The sequence below is a fragment of the Saccostrea cucullata genome, unplaced genomic scaffold (genome assembly GCF_032062105.1).
Source record: "Saccostrea cucullata isolate Sc308-1 unplaced genomic scaffold, CSIRO_AGI_Scuc_v1 ctg3377, whole genome shotgun sequence".
In the NCBI taxonomy this organism is placed as follows: domain Eukaryota; kingdom Metazoa; phylum Mollusca; class Bivalvia; order Ostreida; family Ostreidae; genus Saccostrea; species Saccostrea cuccullata.
This window is the reverse complement of record NW_026932896.1, coordinates 9,429-32,189: the sequence shown is the minus strand read 5'-3', so window position 1 is coordinate 32,189 and position 22,761 is coordinate 9,429. Positions and strand designations below refer to the sequence as shown.

The following is a 22,761-nucleotide window of genomic DNA, read 5'->3' as shown; positions in this document are numbered from 1 at the left end:
TTGTGAAGTTTGAGAACTTAGTGAAGTTTGTTCGTAAGGAAGCTAAAAAGGCCAACGACCTTATTTATGGAAGAGAAGTGATGAATATCTCAACATCTTCAACCCACGGACAGAATGTTAAACCAGCCACATTCTCAAAACAGAAAGGGAACTTCGCAACTAAGACCGTGGAATCCCATCTATCTACAAACAATTATGCATATGAACAACATAGACCAAAATCATCTGGATTTGTGAAACCATGTGCTTATTGTCAAGGCACATCACATTCATTGGAAGAGTGCCGGAACATTATGAAGCTACCCCTAAAGGACAGATATGAAGTGTTGAAGTCTAAGGGACTGTGTTTCTCGTGTTTGAGATCAGGACATCTTAAGGGAGCCTGTCAACACAAGTTATACTGCGTTCACTGTAAGAAGTGTCACCCATCTATACTTCACGTGAATCCTCGACAAGGCAAGGAAAACCCAGTAACTACCGATCAAAACAACAACAGTTCATCTGCAGCCGTTTCTTCAACAGCGCATATGGGGGCTGGCGACTCAGTGAGGCAAGCGCTTCCGGTCATACCAGTACGTCTGAAATCAAGAAACAGTGACAAATTTATTACAACTTATGCTTTCTTGGATTCTGGGAGTACAGCGACATTTTGTACAGAGGAAATCGCAAGATCACTACACCTTGAAGGCAAAAAGACTGTTCTTAACTTAACAACCATGGGACAGCAGAGGACAGAGAACTGTTGCATTCTATCTGGTCTTGAAGTGAGTGATTTAAATGGTAATCACACAATTGACTTACCTCTTATATACACTCAACCGGATCTGCCTATATCTAAGAAAGACATTGTTACGCCCGAGGACCTACAAAGATGGCCGCATCTGCGTGATGTGCATATTGATACTATAGATAGCGATGTTGGTTTGTTGATTGGTGTCAACGTACCAAACGCAATGGAGCCATGGGACGTGATTACTAGTGTACACAAAGGTCCATTCGCTGTTAAGACTCTGTTAGGATGGGTAATCAATGGACCGCTAGATACAAGACCCGAGAATGGTACTTACAGTACATACGTCACAGTCAACCGCATCGACGCAAGATTAGAGGAGCAAGTGAGATACCAATTCAATCATGACTTTAGTGAAAGAGCTATCGATGATGTTCCAGAGCCGTCAAGGGAAGACAGGAGATTTCTCGACTTTGTGACAAATTCAGTTCGCTTTGAAAATGGACATTATGTCATTGGTCTACCATTCAAATCAGAAAATGTGATAATGCCAAACAACAGAAAACAAGCAGAACAGAGACTGAATTCCTTGGCTAAGAACTTTGTAGTGACAGTGAATTCCATGACAATTATAAAGCCTTTATGGACAAAATTATTAGCGAAGGCTATGCACGAAAGGTACCTATAGAAGACTTGAATCAAGATGATGGACGCGTTTGGTATTTGCCGCATCATGGTGTACTACATCCCAAGAAGAAAAAACTTCGAGTTGTGTTCGACTGTGCAGCGAGGTTCCAAGGGACTTCACTGAATGAACAATTATTACAGGGCCCTAACTTGACAAACACGCTCATCGGGACTTTGATGCGATTTAGAGAGGAGGAAATCGCTGTGATGGGAGATATCGACAGCATGTTCTACCAAGTACGTGTTCCGCCACAAGATGCTACTTTTCTACGTTTTCTCTGGTGGAAAGATGGAAATCCTTCCAATAGTTTACTAGAGTACCAGATGATCGTGCATTTGTTTGGAGCCACATCTTCGCCTAGTTGTGCCAACTTTTGTTTACGAAAAACAGCTCAAGATTGGTCAGGACATTTTAGTGATGAAACAATTAAGACAGTTCTTCAGAATTTCTACGTTGATGATTGTCTTAAGTCAGTGAATTCTGTAAGAAATGCTGTGACATTGGTGAAAGAGTTACAGGGACTCTTGGAAAGTGGGGGATTTCATATATCAAAGTGGATCAGCAACAGTCGTGAGGTCATGTATTCGATACCAAAATCCGATAGAGCTAAAGAGGTCAAGGACTTGGATCTTGACTATGATACACTACCAGTAGAGCGAGCCCTCGGCATCCAGTGGTGTGTGAATTCTGACATCTTTCAGTTTAAACTGGACTTCAACAGGAAACCACTTACAAGGCGGGGAATTCTGTCAATGGTGAGCGGTGTGTTTGATCCACTGGGATTCTTAGCTCCACTACTACTCAAGGCCAAGATCATTCTGCAGGAATTGTGCAAACTTCAGCTTGGATGGGACGACAAGATTCCAGATGACACTGTTATTCAGTGGAATAATTGGTACCAAGATCTCGAGAAATTGAGGGACTTCAAAGTGAACAGATGTCTGAAACCTTATGGTTTTCATCCACTCATGGTACAGTTACATCATTTTGCTGATGCAAGCGAAACTGGATATGGTACAGTGTCATACTTGTGCATGGAGAACGCTTCTGGTGAACGTCACTGTTCCTTTATTATGGGAAAATCCCGCGTTGCTCCACTTAAGACAACATCTATTCCACGATTGGAGTTGACAGCAGCCACGGTAGCCGTCAGAACCAATAGGATGTTACTTAAAGAATTGAACATTCCTGTCCATCGTATTACATACTGGACTGACAGCATGGCCGTTCTACGTTATATTCAGAATAGTACGGCGAGATTTCATACTTTTGTGGCAAACAGATTAGCAGTTATCCACGAAGGGTCACAACCAACTGACTGGAGATACATCAACACAAGGTTGAATCCAGCGGATCATGCATCTAGAGGTATCTCTGCAGATGGCTTATTGAAACAAGAGAACTGGATCAAACCCCCCAATTTCCTGTTTGAACCTGAGGATCATTGGCCAACACCAGCTTCACACCTCACTGACACAGAACTGTTTGACAACGACCCAGAGGTGAAAAAGGTTACCGTAAAGACAGTTGTCACAAAATCACAGGAATTACAAGAGAACACAGCAGATATTAATGAGCTGTTTCAACATCATTCGTCTTGGTATTTATTAAAACGTAGTGTGGCATGGATTTTGAAGGTGCGTAAAGAACTGTTAAGACGTGTTCGTGTGAAAAGACTCGATTCTTACTCAATGGTACAGGATGATTCTCGTGACAAGGCTTACATTTCCTACGAGGACTTGAAAGATGCAGAAAAAGCTATACTTACGTTCATTCAGTGGCAAGAATTTTCTACGGAAATAAATACCCTTATGTCAAGAAATTCTAGTGTCAGTCATGGTAGCAGAATCCGGAGCCTTGATCCATTTTTGGATGCTGGTCTTTTGCGAGTCGGTGGCCGTTTACACAAGTCAAGTTTTCCAGAGGAGATGAAACATCCAGTGATTTTACCCAAAGATCATCATGTGTCCACTCTAATTCTTAACCAAATTCATCAGGATTTGTTACATAGTGGCAGAAATCATATGCTAGCTAAGCTGAGAGAACGTTACTGGCTTATCCATGCTCCATCTGCAATTCGGAAAGTCATATCAAAGTGTGTTACTTGTAGACGACAGAGATCTAAGGTTGGAGAGCAAAAGATGGCAAGTCTGCCCAAAGATCGTATTATCCCAGACGAACCACCATTTAGCAGAGTTGGTGTGGATTACTTCGGACCATTTGAAGTCAAAGTGAAACGGAGTCGTGTGAAACGCTATGGTGTTATATTCACTTGCTTAGCTAGTAGAGCAGTGCATCTAGAGATAGCAGCTTCGTTGGATACAGATTCCTACATAAATGCACTACGTCGTTTTATAGCAAGAAGAGGACAAGTAAAGAAAATACGTTCTGACAACGGAACTAACTTTGTTGGTGCCGAACGTGAACTTAAAAAATCCATACAAGAATGGAACCAAGCACAGATCCAATCTGCGATGTTACAAAAGAACGTAGACTGGCAGTTTAACCCACCAGCTGGATCACACTACGGGGGAGCCTGGGAGAGGTTAATTAGATCTATTCGTAAAGCCATGAATAGTGTACTAAAGGAGCAGACACTTGATGATGAAGGACTTCATACTCTAATGTGTGAAATTGAATACACAATCAACGACCGACCAATAACAAAGAACACGGATCAACACGGTGACTTGGAGCCACTTACTCCAAATCATTTGCTTTTGATGAAGAGGAAACCTAACCTTCCTCCAGGAGTCTTCGATAAGACAGATCTGTACCACAGACGCCGTTGGAGACAGATACAATATATGGCCAACTTGTTCTGGCATCGTTGGGTACGCGAGTACTTACCACTTCTCCAGGAACGACAAAAATGGCATGATATCAAGAGAAACTTTCAAGTCGGTGATATTGTGTTAGTTGTGGATTCGAACGCCCCGAGGAACTCTTGGCCGATGGGAGTGGTACATGAGACGATTCCTGACAGAAATGGACTCGTGCGTCAGGTCAAGGTGAAAACCGCGACAAACATTTTAACGCGACCTGTCGATAAGCTGTGCATGATCCTAGAAATGGACTAAGAGACTGTTTGAGATGTGCTTACTAGAGACTTTGAATATATGAATATTCTTCTTTATCATGTACATGTATTGAATTTGCTAGGTATCATGTTTCATGTGCATATATCATTTTTGATGAGAATTTAGTGCAGTGTAACCTGTTTAACTTGCATTGTATTTTTATACAATTTTTGGGTTAATGGATATAATATATGTATCTATTTTTGTAATTGTGTCACATTTGTTCCATAATTAGGGGGCTGGATTGTTACGGCCATTTCGGTAACTAGACTTTTTAGGGTCATTTAAGTGTGATGTTACGTCATCGTTTTTGGGGCACAGTAATTTTTCGTGTAGAGCCCGTGTTATCATGGCAGAACGCGGCAGGGCTTGGTGCCGCAATTGTTACCAGTTTGCCATTTGCTAGTTTACTATGATATTTTCCAGTCTTTGTACTGATATTTATTTCACCGGAGGAAACTTCTAATTGGTGAGTTTTTCTATGTAAATCATTTAGCTGTACACACTGTATATTTGTCATCTCGGTAAAGTTAGCATTTTTATGAATCTCGCTATAAAGTTAATGTTGAAGGTACTTGTGCACTATGTTGGAGTAATAATTATAATGCAATTAGTAAGTTAGGTACATTATTGACATACATATTGTAATTTCGCTGGATATGTGCACACTTATTACGTACGGGAGATAAATCTTTTTACTGCCATGTTTTTCTATCATGATTTGTGTCAAGAAGAGTTATGCCTCTTTGTTTACATTTTGACGACAGTGTTTGTGTATTGAAGTATTTTCTAGAACATGTAATACATCATGATTATTTGCTAGGATGTGTTATTATGTGTAACTTGCTTGAAATATCTTGTATTTATAGTATTTTTTCTTTGTATTTTTTGTAGTAAATCGTCATTTTCGTCATTTTCCACGTCATATTTTCCAAGTCATTTCTACGTCTACATCCATGTCAATGTAATCGTCATTCACGTCATTTTCATGTCAACTTCAAGTCATATTTCCACGTCATTGTCATCGTCATATCTCATCATCCTCATAAATAAAATCATTGGACGCATTTACATGTTGTTTCCTGAATTTCCTGTCCCGATTCAGTACACGAACATTTATAGATATGTAAATATGCATAGTTGAGCTTGATAAAATCATCAAATGCATCACTGCTTAACATTATTATCTTTCTATAACATTTAATTAATTTGAAAAGCCATTAATATCGTTCTTTTATTTATGCACTTTTGTATACAGAGACAACCTGTCCCACCTCCATGCTGAAATGGGTACTTTTTGCGCCTCTATCGTAGGAGAGTTACAATCTCGAAACTGGCGTATTGCGGAGTATAGAAAAATCGTGTTAAATTATTAGTTATTAAATCAATCTAGTAAGTGCAATCGACCCTAGTTTTAATATATTGATCATAGCTATCCGCATAGACATGTATTAAACGTTAATTTTAGAGTTACCCCCCAGTCCCGATTTCAATATTGAATATTAGGCTTAGCGACGACCCCCCCCCCCCCCCCCCCCCCGCCATTTAACTATGTATTTTAAATACATTTTTATCTAACAAGACCCTCTATTTATAACTAAATCCCCATCTTACAAGCTTTACAGAATGTCCACGCTCCCCCCCCCCAGGGAATCCATTAACATCGGGGACAATAGGCTAACTATACCTAGTCCTATATTAAAAGCTGAAAAAATCACTTTTAAAAATGCCTTCTCCAAATCAGTTAATAATTTCAATGACTGTTTCAAATTAATAATACACAATAACAAGCTGAAAAATTTTTACCGACCCAAGATGATGCTGGAATATTGAAAAAGGAAGTTGCAACCAAAGCGCCCTCAGGTGTTTTTATTAAAAGGGGGAATAATCAACTAAAATATTTCACAAGAACGATAATCACTAGGAATAAGTACTGAGATTTAGGTAACCCACTTAATTATGCACTTCCTTCGATAAAAGCAGCTAATTCGGAGTGAATTAGCTTTGAATATAAATAAAGGAGTATGCACAAACGTTTGGGATTTAAACTACTAACTACATTGGTGAAATTCTGTGATACACGGTTTGATCATTAAATGTGACACTTTGTTATGTTCAAGTTTTAAAAGGACAGTAGTAAATGCAAAATTTACAGCACTGGCTGCACCGTGAAATCCTGGCTTACGATTGGTTGAAGTTTGTCACGTGAAGGAGGTGGATTACTTTTACCCAGTCAGTTGTAAATCTATACCCGGTCGATGTATTACGTCACAAACACAACGTGACGTCAAAATAGGCACAGTATAAGTGTGATGAAGCATTTAGCAGCAAAAGACTTTAGAAAACAACAGATAATACATAAATGTTTCATCGGTGGGGTAAATTCGTTACATAGTCTTTGAGTTACAGGGACTTTGAGGTACAGGTACTCAGCTCCGCCTCGTCAGGTATGAAATTTACTAGCAAGGTATCATCCCGTACCCAACCACTAAAAGAATGTAACTAATATTATCCCGCTTCAGACAAATTTGTCGATTACTGATTGGATAAAAGCTAATCACATGACGCCCTGAAATTTTCCGTATTACGTCTCCGTCGAGGCGTAATATGAATATCGGGCACGCGATTCCGTTCGAAGCGTTGTTATTGTAAATAAAAATGGCGGCTAAGAAACGGTTTACGTAGGTAGTTTAGTTAAATTTCTTGTTACCGTAACGATATTTTATGTTGATTGTTATTGGATTAAAACTTAATATTTTCATAATATGCACAAATATTTTTTTATATCGATAAAGGTCTTCAGCGGGATAAATTCGTAACACAGTCAGTTAGTGACCTAATACCTGAATACGGATTCATACAGGGTGTGAAATGGAAATCCGTATTGGGACTCGGCTTCGCCATTTCACACCCTGTATGAATCCATATTAGGTCACTAACTGACTGTGTAACTAATAATACGGGAAACTGTGGATTGACCGGAAGGATAAAGAAAGCTGACGATAAAAAAGACGAAGTCCTCCAATTTAAAATCAGTTTAATTTGTAGTTTGAGCTAGTTGTCTATAATCATAAGACACCAAAAATAAAACATTAGGTGTCCTCGATATTGTATCATTATACCCCCGCTTGAGAAGCGGGAGGGTATAAAGTACTCGGGATGTCTATCCCTCCGTTCGTCTGTTACGCTTTAGGGTACTCATCTTTTATCTACAACTCCTCAAATAACACTGAATATAATTTGATGACACTTTCACAGTATCTTTATTACATATTGTCATTGTGAACTCCTGTTTTACTTTTTGATCCAACACATATAATTGGTTTTCCATAGCAAAACATAGCAACTGTCATTATATTCATTTTTTGAGCTCATTGCTCACAGTACCTCTAATTTAAAAAGAAAGTGTCGACTATTAAATGCATTTTGTCATTAAAATAATAAATATTTTTCATTACAAAGTTTACCTACTATTTAACATATATATTTTTTTTAATAGAAAACAATATTTTAAGCGTGTGACAAGTCGTCACACAGAGTACTGTAAACGTTTACATTTTACACTTGTATATTTAAGGATGTACAACACACCTACCCTCCAAAAATTCCTGTCGTTTAATTTTCGTTATTTTTTAATATTTAGTACATGACTATAGCTACTGCATGTATGCATATTTTGGACAAAATCGTTCGTGTGGTTTTTGGACAGGAACTTCCCAAAGTTACCCCCCTTTAGTTATTACAAGGAGAGAAAATTTTTAATCAATGAAATACTTAAACCTTGATTTTCAATGAAAATAGGTTAGATATAAATGTCAAATTTCATTGGCTTATTCCTTTGACCATTTAACACAAAAACATTGTCATCTTTTTGATATACATACCATCAAAACAATTTTTAAAGACTCTAAACTGAAAAACTATGAATTTTCTAGGCCTTGAAAATTGTGTATTTTTCAAATTCAAATTTTTTTTTTGTGAAAAAACCTGTCGTTTAATTTTGGTAAAAAAAATTTCTTTAGGTAGCTGGTAGTAAAAACAATCTTCATAATTTTTTTGTATAATTTTTGTACGACCAGTTTTGATTTAATAGCGGAAAATTACCCCCTCCTCCTTTCTCAATAAATCACGTTCCCGCGCGTCTTTCAGACGGGGGTCGATCACTTTGTTATATGAATCTACCAATACACATTAAAAAAATTAAATTGGAATATTGCTTTTGCTTCAAATATATATTAACTTACAAATTTAAAAGTTCTCATATGTAAAGCGTATTTAAATGTAGATTTGTAGGCTTTTTTGAGTGCCCCTATCACCCCCACCCCTTCCTTTTTTTGCGTCGCGGACCATTAGCTTTTGACGAAACGTCGTTTACAGTGCAAATTTTCTGGTATTTCGTCAAGAATCCCGAAGGTATGCATTAGTTTTTAAATTCATTAATGCAGAATAAATATGACTACTCTTTTTATATGTACAGTGTATCAGGAAAAAATTACTGAAAGATTTTAGTATTTAGTCCACATACGTATGCGTTATGCATTCCATATCACATGAAATCTGGACACGAATTCAATACAATTTGTTGAACTTGAATATGTTGATTTTTAATTTTATTTCTTTAATTTTATTTATTATAAAAATGGTGTATGTTCAACTCTCCTGTGATATAAATAGAATAATTTTAGTTTCTTTCGTGTCATTATTTCAAACGAGACAGCATGTGGCCGTGGGGATACATCGACATTTGCATTAGGCCTAGATGTACACCCCTCATGATATTGTACGCATTTTTTCAATGTCGTCGCTTCTAAAGTTAAAATGAAAATTCCGTATTTGTTCACATTAACTTCAAAATATCAAACATTATACCCTTCATCTATTTCAATTTATATCAAATCCCACATTGATATTTTTTTTTTACTCTTATAGACTACGTTTTCTTTTGATTCGAGGAAATGCGAACCGACATTGTTGACAGAAAGTCAAAGTTATGATACGCGATTTGCTGCAATAGGATATTCATAAAAGCAGATAATTTCAATACAAGTGAACAATTCTTTTCAATTCTATACTTACATTGTGTAAATGAGGTCTATAGTATTCAATTCTCCGATTTATCAGGTATTGCTGTAAATGTATCTGATTCTGTGAAAAACCGTGAATAAAGGGAGGAAAATAAACATCTCATACATTTTCAGAGTTGTTCCTCTTTGATCAGTAAGGGTCTGAGAACAACATCGATTTTACATTGTAAAAAGTTTTTTGTTTATTTTCTGTTGTTTTATTTAATTAAAGAAGAAAAACAATATCTATATCGTGTATGCACAAATTGTAATGAAGACCATTAATCGGAATGTTATATAGCCAATTGTACATAATGAGAATTTTGGCAAGGTAAAATAAAATTTTCAGAATAAAAAACAAATGTTGCGCTTTGTTCAAAAATACAATTTATTGTACATATGAAATGAAAAGAAATAAACATTCAGGGATGGTATTTTATGTCTCGCTTTTACGGTGTTTAATCGGGTTAATTAAAAAAATACTTATTGATTGAGTATGGTAAGCACAATCACATCCAAGCCATATCCCAATTTTCTTTCATGATTGATATACATCGGGATCGTTTTACTCGTCGTTTTGACGCTTTATTTTTGGCGTTAAACTTGACGTCACGTCAAACGTTCAATTGAAATTGCAAGAGTTATCTCCCCCAGTGTATTGTACGTCTTTAAGGAATGTTTTTAAGTTTTGTGTGAGTTATTGGTGTGTGAATCACACTGACTTGTCACGTAGGCATATTTCATGAAGCGCGCTAGCGCTTCATGAAAAATATGCCTACGTGCAAGTCTGTGTGATTCACACACCAATAATTCACACTAAACTTACATGTAAGAACATTCCTTATATTTACATTTTACATTTTAATAAGCACAAAAAATATTCTCAATATTTGAATTTCTCTCTGCCCTATATCGTTATACTTTTACTAACGTCGCTGTAGCCTTATTGTGACGTCGCGTTAACGTATGTTTCTCCGTGTATATTTCAACGCTTGAGTATACACGAAAATGGTTTTCAAATCAATTTCACAGTTGGCTTAGTAAAAAAATACAGTGAATGTAAATATTAACAATTATAACTAGCACATTCAGACAGCGCTAAATTTCCGCCCAATATCGTACACGCAAACTGTAATACATTAACAGTACTTCAATTTCAAAGTAAATGGATTCTCTGCAAACTATGTTACTTGTTGCTAAATACATGTAACTTTAAGTAAAGATCCACAATTTCATGAATTATTGACTTGAAAAATTGTTCAATATTTTTACTTTACCTTAACGAAATGTTGGACTTTTTTTTACCTAAAATACCTCATTGGTTTGGCTCGTTCACATGTGTTCTGAGTTTTTACATTTCTTCAGTTCTAACTTGGTCTTATCGTACACTATCCCATACACTGTATGTGCTTTTTTTTTCTTCCATTGGTATACCTCGTCAATATTACGTTTGTAGTTTTCTGTTATACCGGTAAAAAAAAAATTTAAAAGCAAATTTCATCAATTTGTTGCATTTTTATGATAGATATTACCTAAAATTCTGTAAAAACAAATGCTAACAATGCCTAAGCACAGATTAACAAATTTAAACAATTTAGTAGGTTTTACAGAAAAGAATAGACGGATCAACTAATTTTTATCGAAAATGGGACGATTACAAAAAAGGATTTGGGGATCCAAAGAACAACTACTGGATTGGTAAATATACATTTCACCTTGAAATTAAAATTTTTTGTTTATTTTCATACTGCATGCTTTTGGTTGAGGGTAGCATTTTTTACCCTGATAAACCCATTGTCAACCGAAAACGACCTGAGATTAACAATTGTTTTCGAGGGATTCAAATTTATGTTGTTACCCCCAGCGACTTGTGGTATTTATTATATAACACTGACCTTTTCTTAAAAATATAAAATAAAAGTTAATCACGCGTGTTTATTTCTTTTCTGCCAATAATCTATATAGGGGGTAATGTTAGAAAAATAAACAAAATTAACTTTCATTGCATGTAAGTTTTCTTTTCTTTTTTGTTTGATATTTTTTTTTCATGAGCAACAGTTTTATTGTTTAAGCTTTTAATATTCACCTCTCCGTGTATCTTTCTTTTGTATCCAAGTTTTTTTTATTAAATGTGGTAATGGGATTAAATTTATAAATGTTAAAGTTTAAATTGTGTGAATGATTTTTGCTGACCTGATGGTTATTCTGACCAATAACATAAGAAATTTCCTATTTGCTGGAACACAGAATGAAAAACGGAACGGACGGAAAGACGGGATATATTATTTTAGTTAAAATACACAGATTTTACGTTATGGTTATAAGACGAAAACTGCCCATTATGTCAGATATTCTAGACGACCCGAGGTGCGTTAGCGCCGAGGAGAGTCTAATATCTGACATAATGGTCAGTTTGAGGCTTATAACTTACTTAAGGGGCAATATCCCTCTGCTCCAAATTTCGCGACTTTTTTTTTTTAAATCCAGACATTGATTTTCAGCAACAACTATAGCATTAAATTCAAATGGAAAATAGTTTGAAGTATGAAGCGTTGCTTACTTTTTCAGAAATGAATAATATGTCAAATCATGATGTGAAGAAAATTTGATATGGTAAATAGAAAGATTTATTATTTTTTATCTCACAATTAAATTAGAAATATGAGGTTTATATAAAAATAATATTAACTCTCATGCCTATCTAATTCCCATTAGAAAACATACTGAAGCGCTGCTTTTTAAATCACAATTACAAATTGTTTTCTGTGCATGTAAAATAACACGCATCTATAAACAAGAGTTATCGTTCCATTATCGCCCTTGAAAATATTTTTTAATGAAACAAAATATTAATTAAATGTTTATAAACAATACTGCATCTGAAATTTCTGTACAATTAAAAGAAATATACTTTAAGAGATGGAGATTTTTCAATTTACACTGTTTAAAGGAACTGAGTATAAATGTTTTAAATAAATTATTATAAATCATTAATGTACATATTAGCAATAGAAACTATAAATCAACATTTGTACCATAGAATAAGTTCGATTGAGTTGACCATAAAATGGTTCCCATGTATGAGACATGTAAACTCTGACATGATAATTCACTGAATTTCATGACAAAATGTCTGAAGAAAGTTATTTCTCTTATCAGAAGAGTTATCTCTCTTATAAGAGGGATAATCCACCTTAAAACATTTCACCATTGTCGAACACTTCCATTGTTAACTTATTGGACAGCTACAGGTAAGGTATCGTTCTGCTTGAATGACTACCTGGCACTGTTCATCAAGTTAGGCCAAAGAAAACCAGTTTTGGTTTTTCTTCTGATTTTATTAATTGTAGGAAACATCGAGAGGTGTTTTATATCGATAAATATGAACATTAACTTTGTATAAACATGTATATCCTGTACATGTTGATTAAGTCATGTTCAGTCTCTTATTCAAGAAAATTGCTGACATAGCATCGAATTTGAAGAGCGGTTTAAATTAACTAAAATGAATTTAATGAGCAAAAAAAGATAATTGCTTGATTCGGGAAGGGGTGTAAGATCCAATTTAAACATCTTTCAGTAAAATTCTAACTTACTACATTTATTCACAACAAACATTGGTGCACGCGCCAAAGTTATGGGCCGTATTATAATCCAAGAATATGATTACATTTAAAGAGTAAATGTTTCTAAAAACTATGAATGGACAATATCGAAATGATCATTTACGCATAAACCTATTAATTTGAAATGAGCATTTAATCCTTTGTAGCTTATTCCTGAACGAAGTCGATGTCAATAATGAAAAGTTCTCTAGAAATCGAGTGGATTATATTCTAAACAAAAACGTGTCACAAATTGTTTATAAGTGTTTATTCGAGAGAAAACACCTTTTGTTTGAAAGCGCGCAAAATTAACTAGGCAAGAGCTTGTAAAATACAGAGGAGTCCTGAAAACTAGGACGACACTATATACTCTACTATATAAATAGCTTTAGGGAATCTCGGCACACAACGAACTCATTGGAGATTTGCCGATCGTCATAATAAACACACGTAGTTAGCTCGTGAACTTTTATATTTTAATCTGGAAATTTTATTAATTAATTGTAACTTTTGAAAAAAAAGTCTTTTATTATGAAGCGTCTATGTTATATTTGTTCATCTTAAGTAAAATTACAGTCTGAAAATGAGTTTATTCCACATAATTCTTCTTCTGGTATAACACACCCTTCACTGTTTCCGACAGTGGGGGTATGATTTGAAAATTCTACTTTTTTCAGATATGTCTGGACAAAACTTTATGTAACTTTGGAAATAAAGCCTCAAAACACTAAAGATAAGGAAATACATAGCACTGGTAAAAAATATTTTATGTATTTTATTTTTGTACAACATTGTTTAAAGTCATTTTCTATCAAAGAAATTTTTAGCCCACTCTTTTCTATTTTTAATTAAAAAAATTTAAAATTAATTGTTTATAAAAGAAATACACACTTAGGATTGAGTAACGTATTTTAATCTGGAAATTTTATTAATTAAGTGTAACTTTTGAAAAAAAAAGTCTTTTATTATGAAGCGTCTATGATATATTTGTTCATCTTAAGTAAAATTACAGTCTGAAAATGAGTTTATGCTACATAATTCTTCTTCTGGTATAACACACCCTTCACTGTTTCTAGATCTGACAGTGGGGGTATGATTTGAAAATTCTACTTTTTTCAGATATGTCTGGACAAAACTTTATGTAACTTTGGAATTAAAGCCTCAAAACACTAAAGATAAGGAAATACATAGCAAAGATGAAAATTGCATTTAAAATCAGTATTTATATTTTATCAGAATTACACTCATCCCGCATGAAATTCTTTATCCCGCATAAACTCAGACACCTCTTAAAATCATATTTCATAGAATGGGCCAATAACCAACAACCAGAGTGTCCAAAGAACGCATGTGTGGTCTGCTTTAAGGTTATTTAGGGATGTAACTAAACCTAAAAGATATCAGCTATTCATATATGCTACTAACATACATTTAGTGAAACAAAATGTGTTTGTGAAACACTGATGCCCCAGTCTGGCAAAATAGCGAAGATTAAGCTTTTTTTAAGGAGTTTCCACCCTCACAATTTTATAGGTTCAAAGTACAAAAACTGCATTTATTTTCATTTAATATACTTTAAACTTTTCGTTAATTGCAAAAAATGTATAGGTCACCATATTATTTAAGATGCTAAACATAAATAAACAGAAATGTATGTCAACATAAAAAAATTGTACATTTTTTGTAAACAGTATTGAGAAAAATATGTAGAAACTGGTTAAAATGCATAATTCTGATGCTGATTGTTCCTAAATACTTCCTACTTTAAAGATACTTTTGAATTGTGAATGGCAGGGAAACTATTTTACATTAAAGCAAATGCCTGAATGAAGAGACCTTAGAAGGAGGTATTGCCCTTGTTAACATTTTTTAGAAATTGAATAATTGTTTAATATAGAAAATATGCATTTTTTAAATTCTTTAGCTAAACAATATTTATCATTACACCTATTTTAAAGCATTCTTCCAAGAAATATGTTTCTATAAGGTATGAATTTAAACTAATTACAGTTTTTGCAAAAACCTATGACATCATAGGAGGGTGGAATTACCTTAAATGCAAAGAAGAAGGTATCGTTTTAGCTTTATTGCACATTAAATATGTAATGATATCAAAAAGGTTTGAAACTGGCTTGAATATTAGTTAAAAATGATTCTTATAAATCAGGAAAGATTACGGCGGGAATGTTTACCATTATGCACGTATGACGTCAATAATGTGATGTATTTCTTTATTTTCAACAGAAAAAAGCCTTAAAATGGCACATTTCTAGGGTGATTTTCCATTAGAAAACAGTGTCCACATCCGTCGCCCACGTTAATTTTTTGATATTTTGAGCAAAATGCAATAACAAATCACATACTGTAAATCACTTTTTATTCGCGAGAACTTTATTTTCTCGTAATTACGCGAGACAGTGTGCTTGCGAAAATTTAAGTACGGGTCTCTGTAAGAATCAGATTATATGTGTATAAAAGTGATTCATGACGGTTCTCAGAATTCGATGATTTTAAACACATAGGTTTCTCTTACACTATGAACCACGTTTGTAAAATGATTATTATTTTGGGTCCTGGTTACTATGGAAACATGGCCAAAGAAATTTTCCCTAGCAACCGGTTAATTTTCCATGTGGATGGACAAATATATCACTAAACGTAGAGGCTTGAAATTGAATGTAAATATTACCAGACGGGTTCTTAAATAATGTTATCATAAAGATAAATATTTCAAGTGATAAAACCTTGTAATACATGGAATTTTTTATTTTAAGATATTTCTTTTACGGGCAATGGAAGATATACATGTTTTGCCTTTTTTGCTGATTCAGCATTTTTGTTAATTTTGGCAATTTTCAAGGCCATATATCTCAAACTTCTCGCACAATACAAGAGTATGGTATATTTTACGTAAAGGAATATTCTTTTTGGAATTTAAATTCAAAAACGTGTGTTTTTTAATATTTACAATCGGTTGCCTAGCAACAAAAATGGATGTTTTGATTAAGAGAAAGAGACAAATTGTCAAATATGCGAGTTATTTATGGAATTAAATCTTATCAGTGGATACGAAAATCCATTTTTAAAGTAAAAACCTATTTCTGAGACTTCTTTATGAATCCAGGAATATTTTGCAAATACTAATCGCCATAGCAACAGAAAATTTCCCATAGCAACAAAGAAAATAAATCCACTTTTGACACGCACTCATATATGTTTGTAAAGATTATTCAGTGTTTGACAGACCACAGTAATTTACGAGCATCAGTAAATTTTTTGTACTTTATTAGTCCCCATCCGGTGAAACTGGAGGGCTATAGGTTTCCTCTGAGTCTGTCCGTCGGACTAGCTGTCCCCATGTCTGTGTGTAAGTCTGTCCTACTTGGGTTTCCGCACTTAATTTCTAAACGCTTGCAGATATTGAGCTGAATTTCGGCATGTGAGTGCATCTTAGTGAGTTACAGATTAAGTTAGAATGTCGTTACGCTTCATCGATTTTTGATAGATTTATGGCGTTTTAACTTTTTCATAATGGTTTAAGATCGGGTTCGTGCTGCGCTAAATTCCAAAGGTCAACATGATAAACATGAAGCCAAAAGAAGATGTTGAAAAAATGAGTTGAATTTCCGTTATGTGTTTTATTTATTTTTGTTTTAGATTAAAGTCATGCATAACCTCAAAATTTTAACATCAAACACTTTTACCTTGGTCATTGTTATGTATCCGACGAGACAGAGAACACACATCAAAGATGGCTACTCGTTTATTACTGGCCGGAAACTCGGTATACCGAGCCCGACCTAAATACATACATATATAACATCTCCCTTTTCACACATAAAAACAAAGTTTAGTATGTCAGCATGTTACAAGAAAATGTTCGATACAGTATTGCTTTAAGAGTCCAAAATACCAGTCATCTTTTTTTTTTTTTTTTTTTGAGAAATTGAAAATTAAAGTTAATCAGGCTACATGCCTACATACAAATGATAAAGCATAATGATATAAAATGCGAAGAAACAAAAATAGAACAATGGCACATATTTCTGTAATACTAAACAAATGACAATTTTCTTTTTCACTACATATACACATTTCACATCACTTTACATTCACCGTACAAATCACTTCACAGATCCAACTTTTTGGGTGGAATGATGTGTCTCCCTGATCTTGTGGTCTTTGGGGCGATGCTGGTGTCGGCTCTTTGGGAAGCATCAGAGATTTCTGTTTCGATCGCTGGGGTATGGGTCAAGTTGGTTGGCTCCTGCAATGCCGTTGGCTCCTGCAAATTATCTTTGGACGGACTTTCATCATGAAATTTTCCATTATCTGCGTAGTTGTTTACTGCTTCATTGGCCTTGTGAGTTGATGATCTCAAGTGTTTGCGGTTCCGACGCAACCGGCGATTTCCAACTTGCACGATATATGACCGAGGTGCTTCATGATGACGTACGATAGTTCCTGGGACCCACTCTTTTCCTCCCTGTTGTGGCATGATTCGCACGGGATCTGTCGGATATAGAGGTAACAGTTCTTTGCTTCTGTTTTTGATGTCAAAAGCAGTTTTCTGCTTGTCCTTGGCTGACTGTAGACTCTGCTTAATAATATCATGGTTTTGGCCTTTCGGTCGCAGAATATCGGATGCTGCAGGTAACGTATTACGTGGTCTCCTTCCCATAAGTAGCTGCGATGGAGACAGGTTAATTTCTTCTATCGGTGTGGTTCTATAGTTTAGAAGGGCAAGCTGTTTGTCCACCGACTTTCTCCATAGACGTTTCACAGTTTGAACGGCACGCTCTGCTGCCCCATTTGAGCTCTGGAAGTGTGGACTTGACGTGACGTGTTTGATGTCCAGTTCATGGCAGAAGTTGCGGAATTCGCATGAACTGAACTGGGGCCCGTTATCAGATCGGATTTCTCTGGGGATTCCATGGGTTCCAAATATGCATTTTAAGGTTTCTATGGTGGCAAATGATGACTGGGACTGAAGCTCCACACAATCAATATACTTCGAGTAGTAGTCGACTACCACAATGTATTTCTTGGACTCAAAGTCAAATAGGTCGCACCCTACTACTGCATAAGGTAAGTCTGGGACTGGTGTTGGATTTAAGGGTTCCGGTGGTTGTTTGTTTTGGAATGTGGCGCACTTCTCACAGTCTTTAACAAGTTGTTCAATCTCGGAGTTCATTCCAGGCCAGTACATAACTTCCCGTGCTCGCTGCTTGCACTTTATAATTCCAAGATGAGACTGGTGTATAAGGCTAAGCATGTGTGACCGTAGAGTCGGCGGGATCACAATGCGCATGCCCTTAAATATCACACCATCTATTACAGATAGTTCACTGCGGGAGGTCCAGTAGTCCCGCACGCTGAGAGGAGTTTCGTTCTTTGTGTCAGGCCAGACAATGACAGTGTATAGTCCTTGTAGCTCTACAAGGGTCCGCTCTTTGATTTATTCTTGCCTCTCTCTGCTGACAGATAGTAGGTCAAAGGCTCTGATGTCAGCTACATCGAGATCTGGTCCGTTGTTTGGCAAGTAAGCTCGAGACAATGCATCAGCCGCTGCCATGTCCTTGCCTTTCCGATATTTGAAGGTTATGTCATACCAATGAAGCTTGAGAAGCATTTTCTGAATTCTCATGGGCACAGACAAGATGGGCTTTTTGAAAATCTGTTCCAGCGGTTTGTGGTCATTGTAGACAGTTACTGGCTTTCCAAATATGTAACAATGAAACTTTGATGCTCCATGTACGACTGAGAGCATCTCTTTTTCTATTTGAGCGTATCGTTTTTCCGTATCTGTAAGTGCCCGGGATGAGTATGCAATCACCCGGCCTTCTTGGATGAGGATAGCACCTAGTCCGTCTTTTGAGGCATCACACTGGATTTCTGTTGGCTTGTTCACATCATAGAGACCTAAGACTGGAGCAGACGTACAAGCTGTTTTTAGTTTGTCAAAACTCTCCTGATGTGCTTTGTCCCATTGAAATGGAATGTCAGATTTAAGAAGTTGTCTCAGAGGCGCATCTATTTGGCTCATATTTGGGATAAATTTACAGAGGTACTGTACAAGTCCGAGGAATCTCCTTACTGCTTCCTTGTTGTTGGGTGCTGGCATGTTGCACACTGCTTGTATCTTTTCCGGATCAGGGCTGACGCCTTCAGCACTGATGATATGTCCTACATATGGTACTGATGTCCTGCGAACTCTGCACTTGTCATAGTTTAGACGCAAATTGTACTCGGTTGCTCTTCTGATTACAGCTCGGAATATACTGTCATGGTGCTCACGATCATGGCCTGCTATCAGAATGTCATCCATGATGGCAAATGCTCCCTCAATTCCTTCCAGCATTTGATCCATGAATCGTTGGTAGATCTCTGGGGCCGATTTTATACCGAATGGAAGTCTAAGCCAGCGGAAACGGGCAATGGGTGTATTAAAGGTAGTGAGATAAGATGATTCATTGTCGAGTTTGATTTGCATGTAGCCAGATTTAGCATTGAGAACTTAAAACAGATTTGCACCCGGGATAGAGGATGACACTTCCTCTACAGTCTTCATGGGGTAATGTTCTCTCTTGATGGCTTCGTTAAGGTCTTTGGGGTCAATACAAATTCTCACTTTGTTGTTCTGGAGGCTCACGACCATAGAGCTAACCCAGTCAGTAGGCTCTTCAACAGGGGTGATGAATCCATCTGCTTCCATTTCTCTCAGTTTATCAATGATTTGTGGCTTAAGTGAAGCTGGTTGACGGCGCACTGGATGGATCACACCTTTGGCGTTAGGATCAATTTTAATGGTATGTTCTCCTGGGAGGGTACCAGTAGTACGAATAAGATCGGGGAAGTCACTGAACTGTTCTAACTGTACAGAGTTGCATGCAGCAGTGTCAAGGCGTGTAATGATACCAAGTTTTTCAGCTGTAGAACCTGTGATAACGTTTTCCTGGGGAACGTTGACTATTTCGAACTTGGTGCTAATCTGTGCGTCACCAACACGACTAGCAAGCGGTAAGTCGACACAAAATTCTGGACGAATGGTGTGGTTGGTAAATGAACGCAGTATTTTATGTGATTTCTGTTTATTTCCATGTAGTTCTGCTTTTGTGTACTGTGCCTTGACGATTACATTACATTTAGCTCCTGTGTCAATACGGAACTCTATTGGCTTGTTCTGAATGTACAGTGTAGTGAGCCATTTGTCTGATTTATAAGTGTCAGCTTTCCCATCACTGGTAGCAAGAATGTCTATGATGGTACTTTCACTCTCATCACTGTCCTCAGATCCGGATGAGCCCTCTGGGTCTAGTGAGTACATCTTGGCTCGGTTGCGCTTCCGATAGACAGCTAGCCAATGGTCTGGGTTCTTGCAATAACTGCACAGTGTTCCAATCGCTGGACATTTGGCGTGATTGGCATCCAATCCACAGCGTGTGCAGGGGTTTTTCACTTTTTCAGGTTTACGTTTTGTTTTACTCTCCTGTCGTCTTAGTTCCGGTTTCTGCTTAACTGCGAGTTTGGAGATTGAAATTTCCTCTGATCCAAGGATCAATTTTAATTGTTTTTGGGACATCTCATACTGACGGCCTATTTCGAGGGTTTTAGCAAGAGTCAAACCTTGTCCTTGGTCAAGAAGTCGTTCTTGAACTTTCTTATGAGACACTCCAGCGATAACTGCATCAATCAAAATGTCATCAGTGTCAGCATACTCACAATCCATAAGAATTAGACGCAGGTCTTTGATGAAGTTGTCGAATGGATCGCCTTCTTGCTGCTTACGCTGGAAAACTTTAAATTTTGCAGCTCTCTTGTTTTTCCGAGGTCTTACGTATGCTTCAAACTTGTCCAAAATTTTCTTGGGGTCATCTGCATCTCCTTGCTCCCAATCAAACGTTTTATATACCTCGCGGCCGTGTTTCCCAATCCAAATTCCTAGCCAGCCGGCTTTGTCCTTCTTGTCAGATTTGCACAGAGGTCCTTTGAAAACGAAGTCCACGTGCTGTCTGAACCGCAGAAATTCACTGTAGGTTTCTGGGTGAGACCAGTCCATGGAGGGTTGTTCGAACGGAATAGACATTGTAAATTGATTGACAGGATGCTTACTGACTTTCTAGAGTTGTTTCTTACAGACGGACGTGGCTTGGTCCGACTTCTGACACCATGTTATGTATCCGACGAGACAGGGAACACACATCAAAGATGGCTACTCGTTTATTACTGGCCGGAAACTCGGTATACCGAGCCCGACCTAAATACATACATATATAACAGTCATAACTTTTGCATTTTATAAAATGACATTCTAGAGAAAAGAAAAGGGGGAACCCGGTAGGGGACATTCATTGATGATGCAATAATCCTAAAATGCTTGTAAGGTAAACCCATGGCATGTAACTATAATGAAAAGTTATTAAGCGCCATCATCTATAATGACCTGAACATTTATACAGGAGCTATACATGTGGTATGTATATGTACTGTCTCTGAATTTCTTAAAACTCCCTTTAGAGTCTTTGACACTGTTATTGAAAGTTATGCAAAACATTGGTTGCTATGTGTCATTGTTACCATGGCAACATGTCATAAAGTTTGAAAAAAAATATGGCATATTTTAACATGTTTAGAGTGTTATAGTTAACATTTGTACCTAAACAAACAAGTGGCAAGGTTCCAGATCATAAAAGTTAGACGAGTTTTCTTTCAATGTCATTCTCACAGTTACATATAAAGGTTGGAATACACAACAAAATATTAGAGAAAAGAGCCTTGAAACATTTTCCAGGGACGAAACCACAACAAGCCTTCAACTATAAAATATGCATGTTTTTATTTTATCCTATATTTAAAAAAAATCACATTTCTATATAACTCACTCAGATGATCAATATAAAGACATTGTTTTGGTCATAATTAATAAAGATTTTCACATTTCAAATTTTTCAAACTTTATTTTTCCAAAAAGAGCAGTGCTAGGGAATTAAGCAGAAAAGAATATGCATCAATTTAAATTTGAAACAAAAGCCCCATGCAGGGACCACATCCCTCACCTGAGCACCTTAGCTGGGATCAAAGCAAAATTCAGTTTAGCCTTGGAAAGATTGAATGTATTTGTGGTCCCAACCTACCCCAAAAAGGGAGGGGGTCTTATTTCTCAAGTGATACATGTATCAAATATAACTTAAGTTCTTCCAGATAAGTACTATTTAAGGTGAGTCAAATAACAAGTTTCGTGATTAAAGCTGAACACTACTCGTAAAAAGACAAAGTCCGCCATATTTCCTGTTCTTCCAAGCTCTCCCTACAACCCATATATAAGGAGCAGATCGCTTATCACTTCAATGTATTTTGCTGTAAAGATCCGACAAGTGTAGACGTAGATCTTACATATCCGTGCTACTCGGTCGTGATGTAATTATCAAAGTTAACGTACTTTTTCAGAAGTCAGAAAATCTAGAGGGTACAGGTATTCTAAATAGTGCATGAAGTAGAAATCAGATTTTGCAAATATGAAAAAAAAAAACCATTTTTTTTCTATTAATTGAAAATGAATTTATTCTATGAAAATTAAGGTACATTGATGACATTA

General features: G+C 36.3%; 2 protein-coding genes across 2 annotated transcripts; both read right to left on the bottom strand.

Annotated features, from left to right (window-relative positions):
* Positions 1 to 17,295: 17,295 nt before the first annotated feature.
* Positions 17,296 to 18,477, bottom strand: LOC134236417 (uncharacterized protein K02A2.6-like). The gene has a single exon (XM_062718584.1). It carries the CDS (start codon positions 18,475 to 18,477, stop codon positions 17,296 to 17,298), a length of 1,182 nt encoding a protein of 393 aa, XP_062574568.1.
* Positions 18,478 to 19,683: 1,206 nt separating this feature from the next.
* LOC134236415 (uncharacterized) lies at positions 19,684 to 21,252 on the bottom strand. Its single transcript, XM_062718583.1, has one exon. It carries the CDS (start codon positions 21,250 to 21,252, stop codon positions 19,684 to 19,686), a length of 1,569 nt encoding a protein of 522 aa, XP_062574567.1.
* Between the last annotated feature and the right edge of the window lie 1,509 nt (positions 21,253 to 22,761).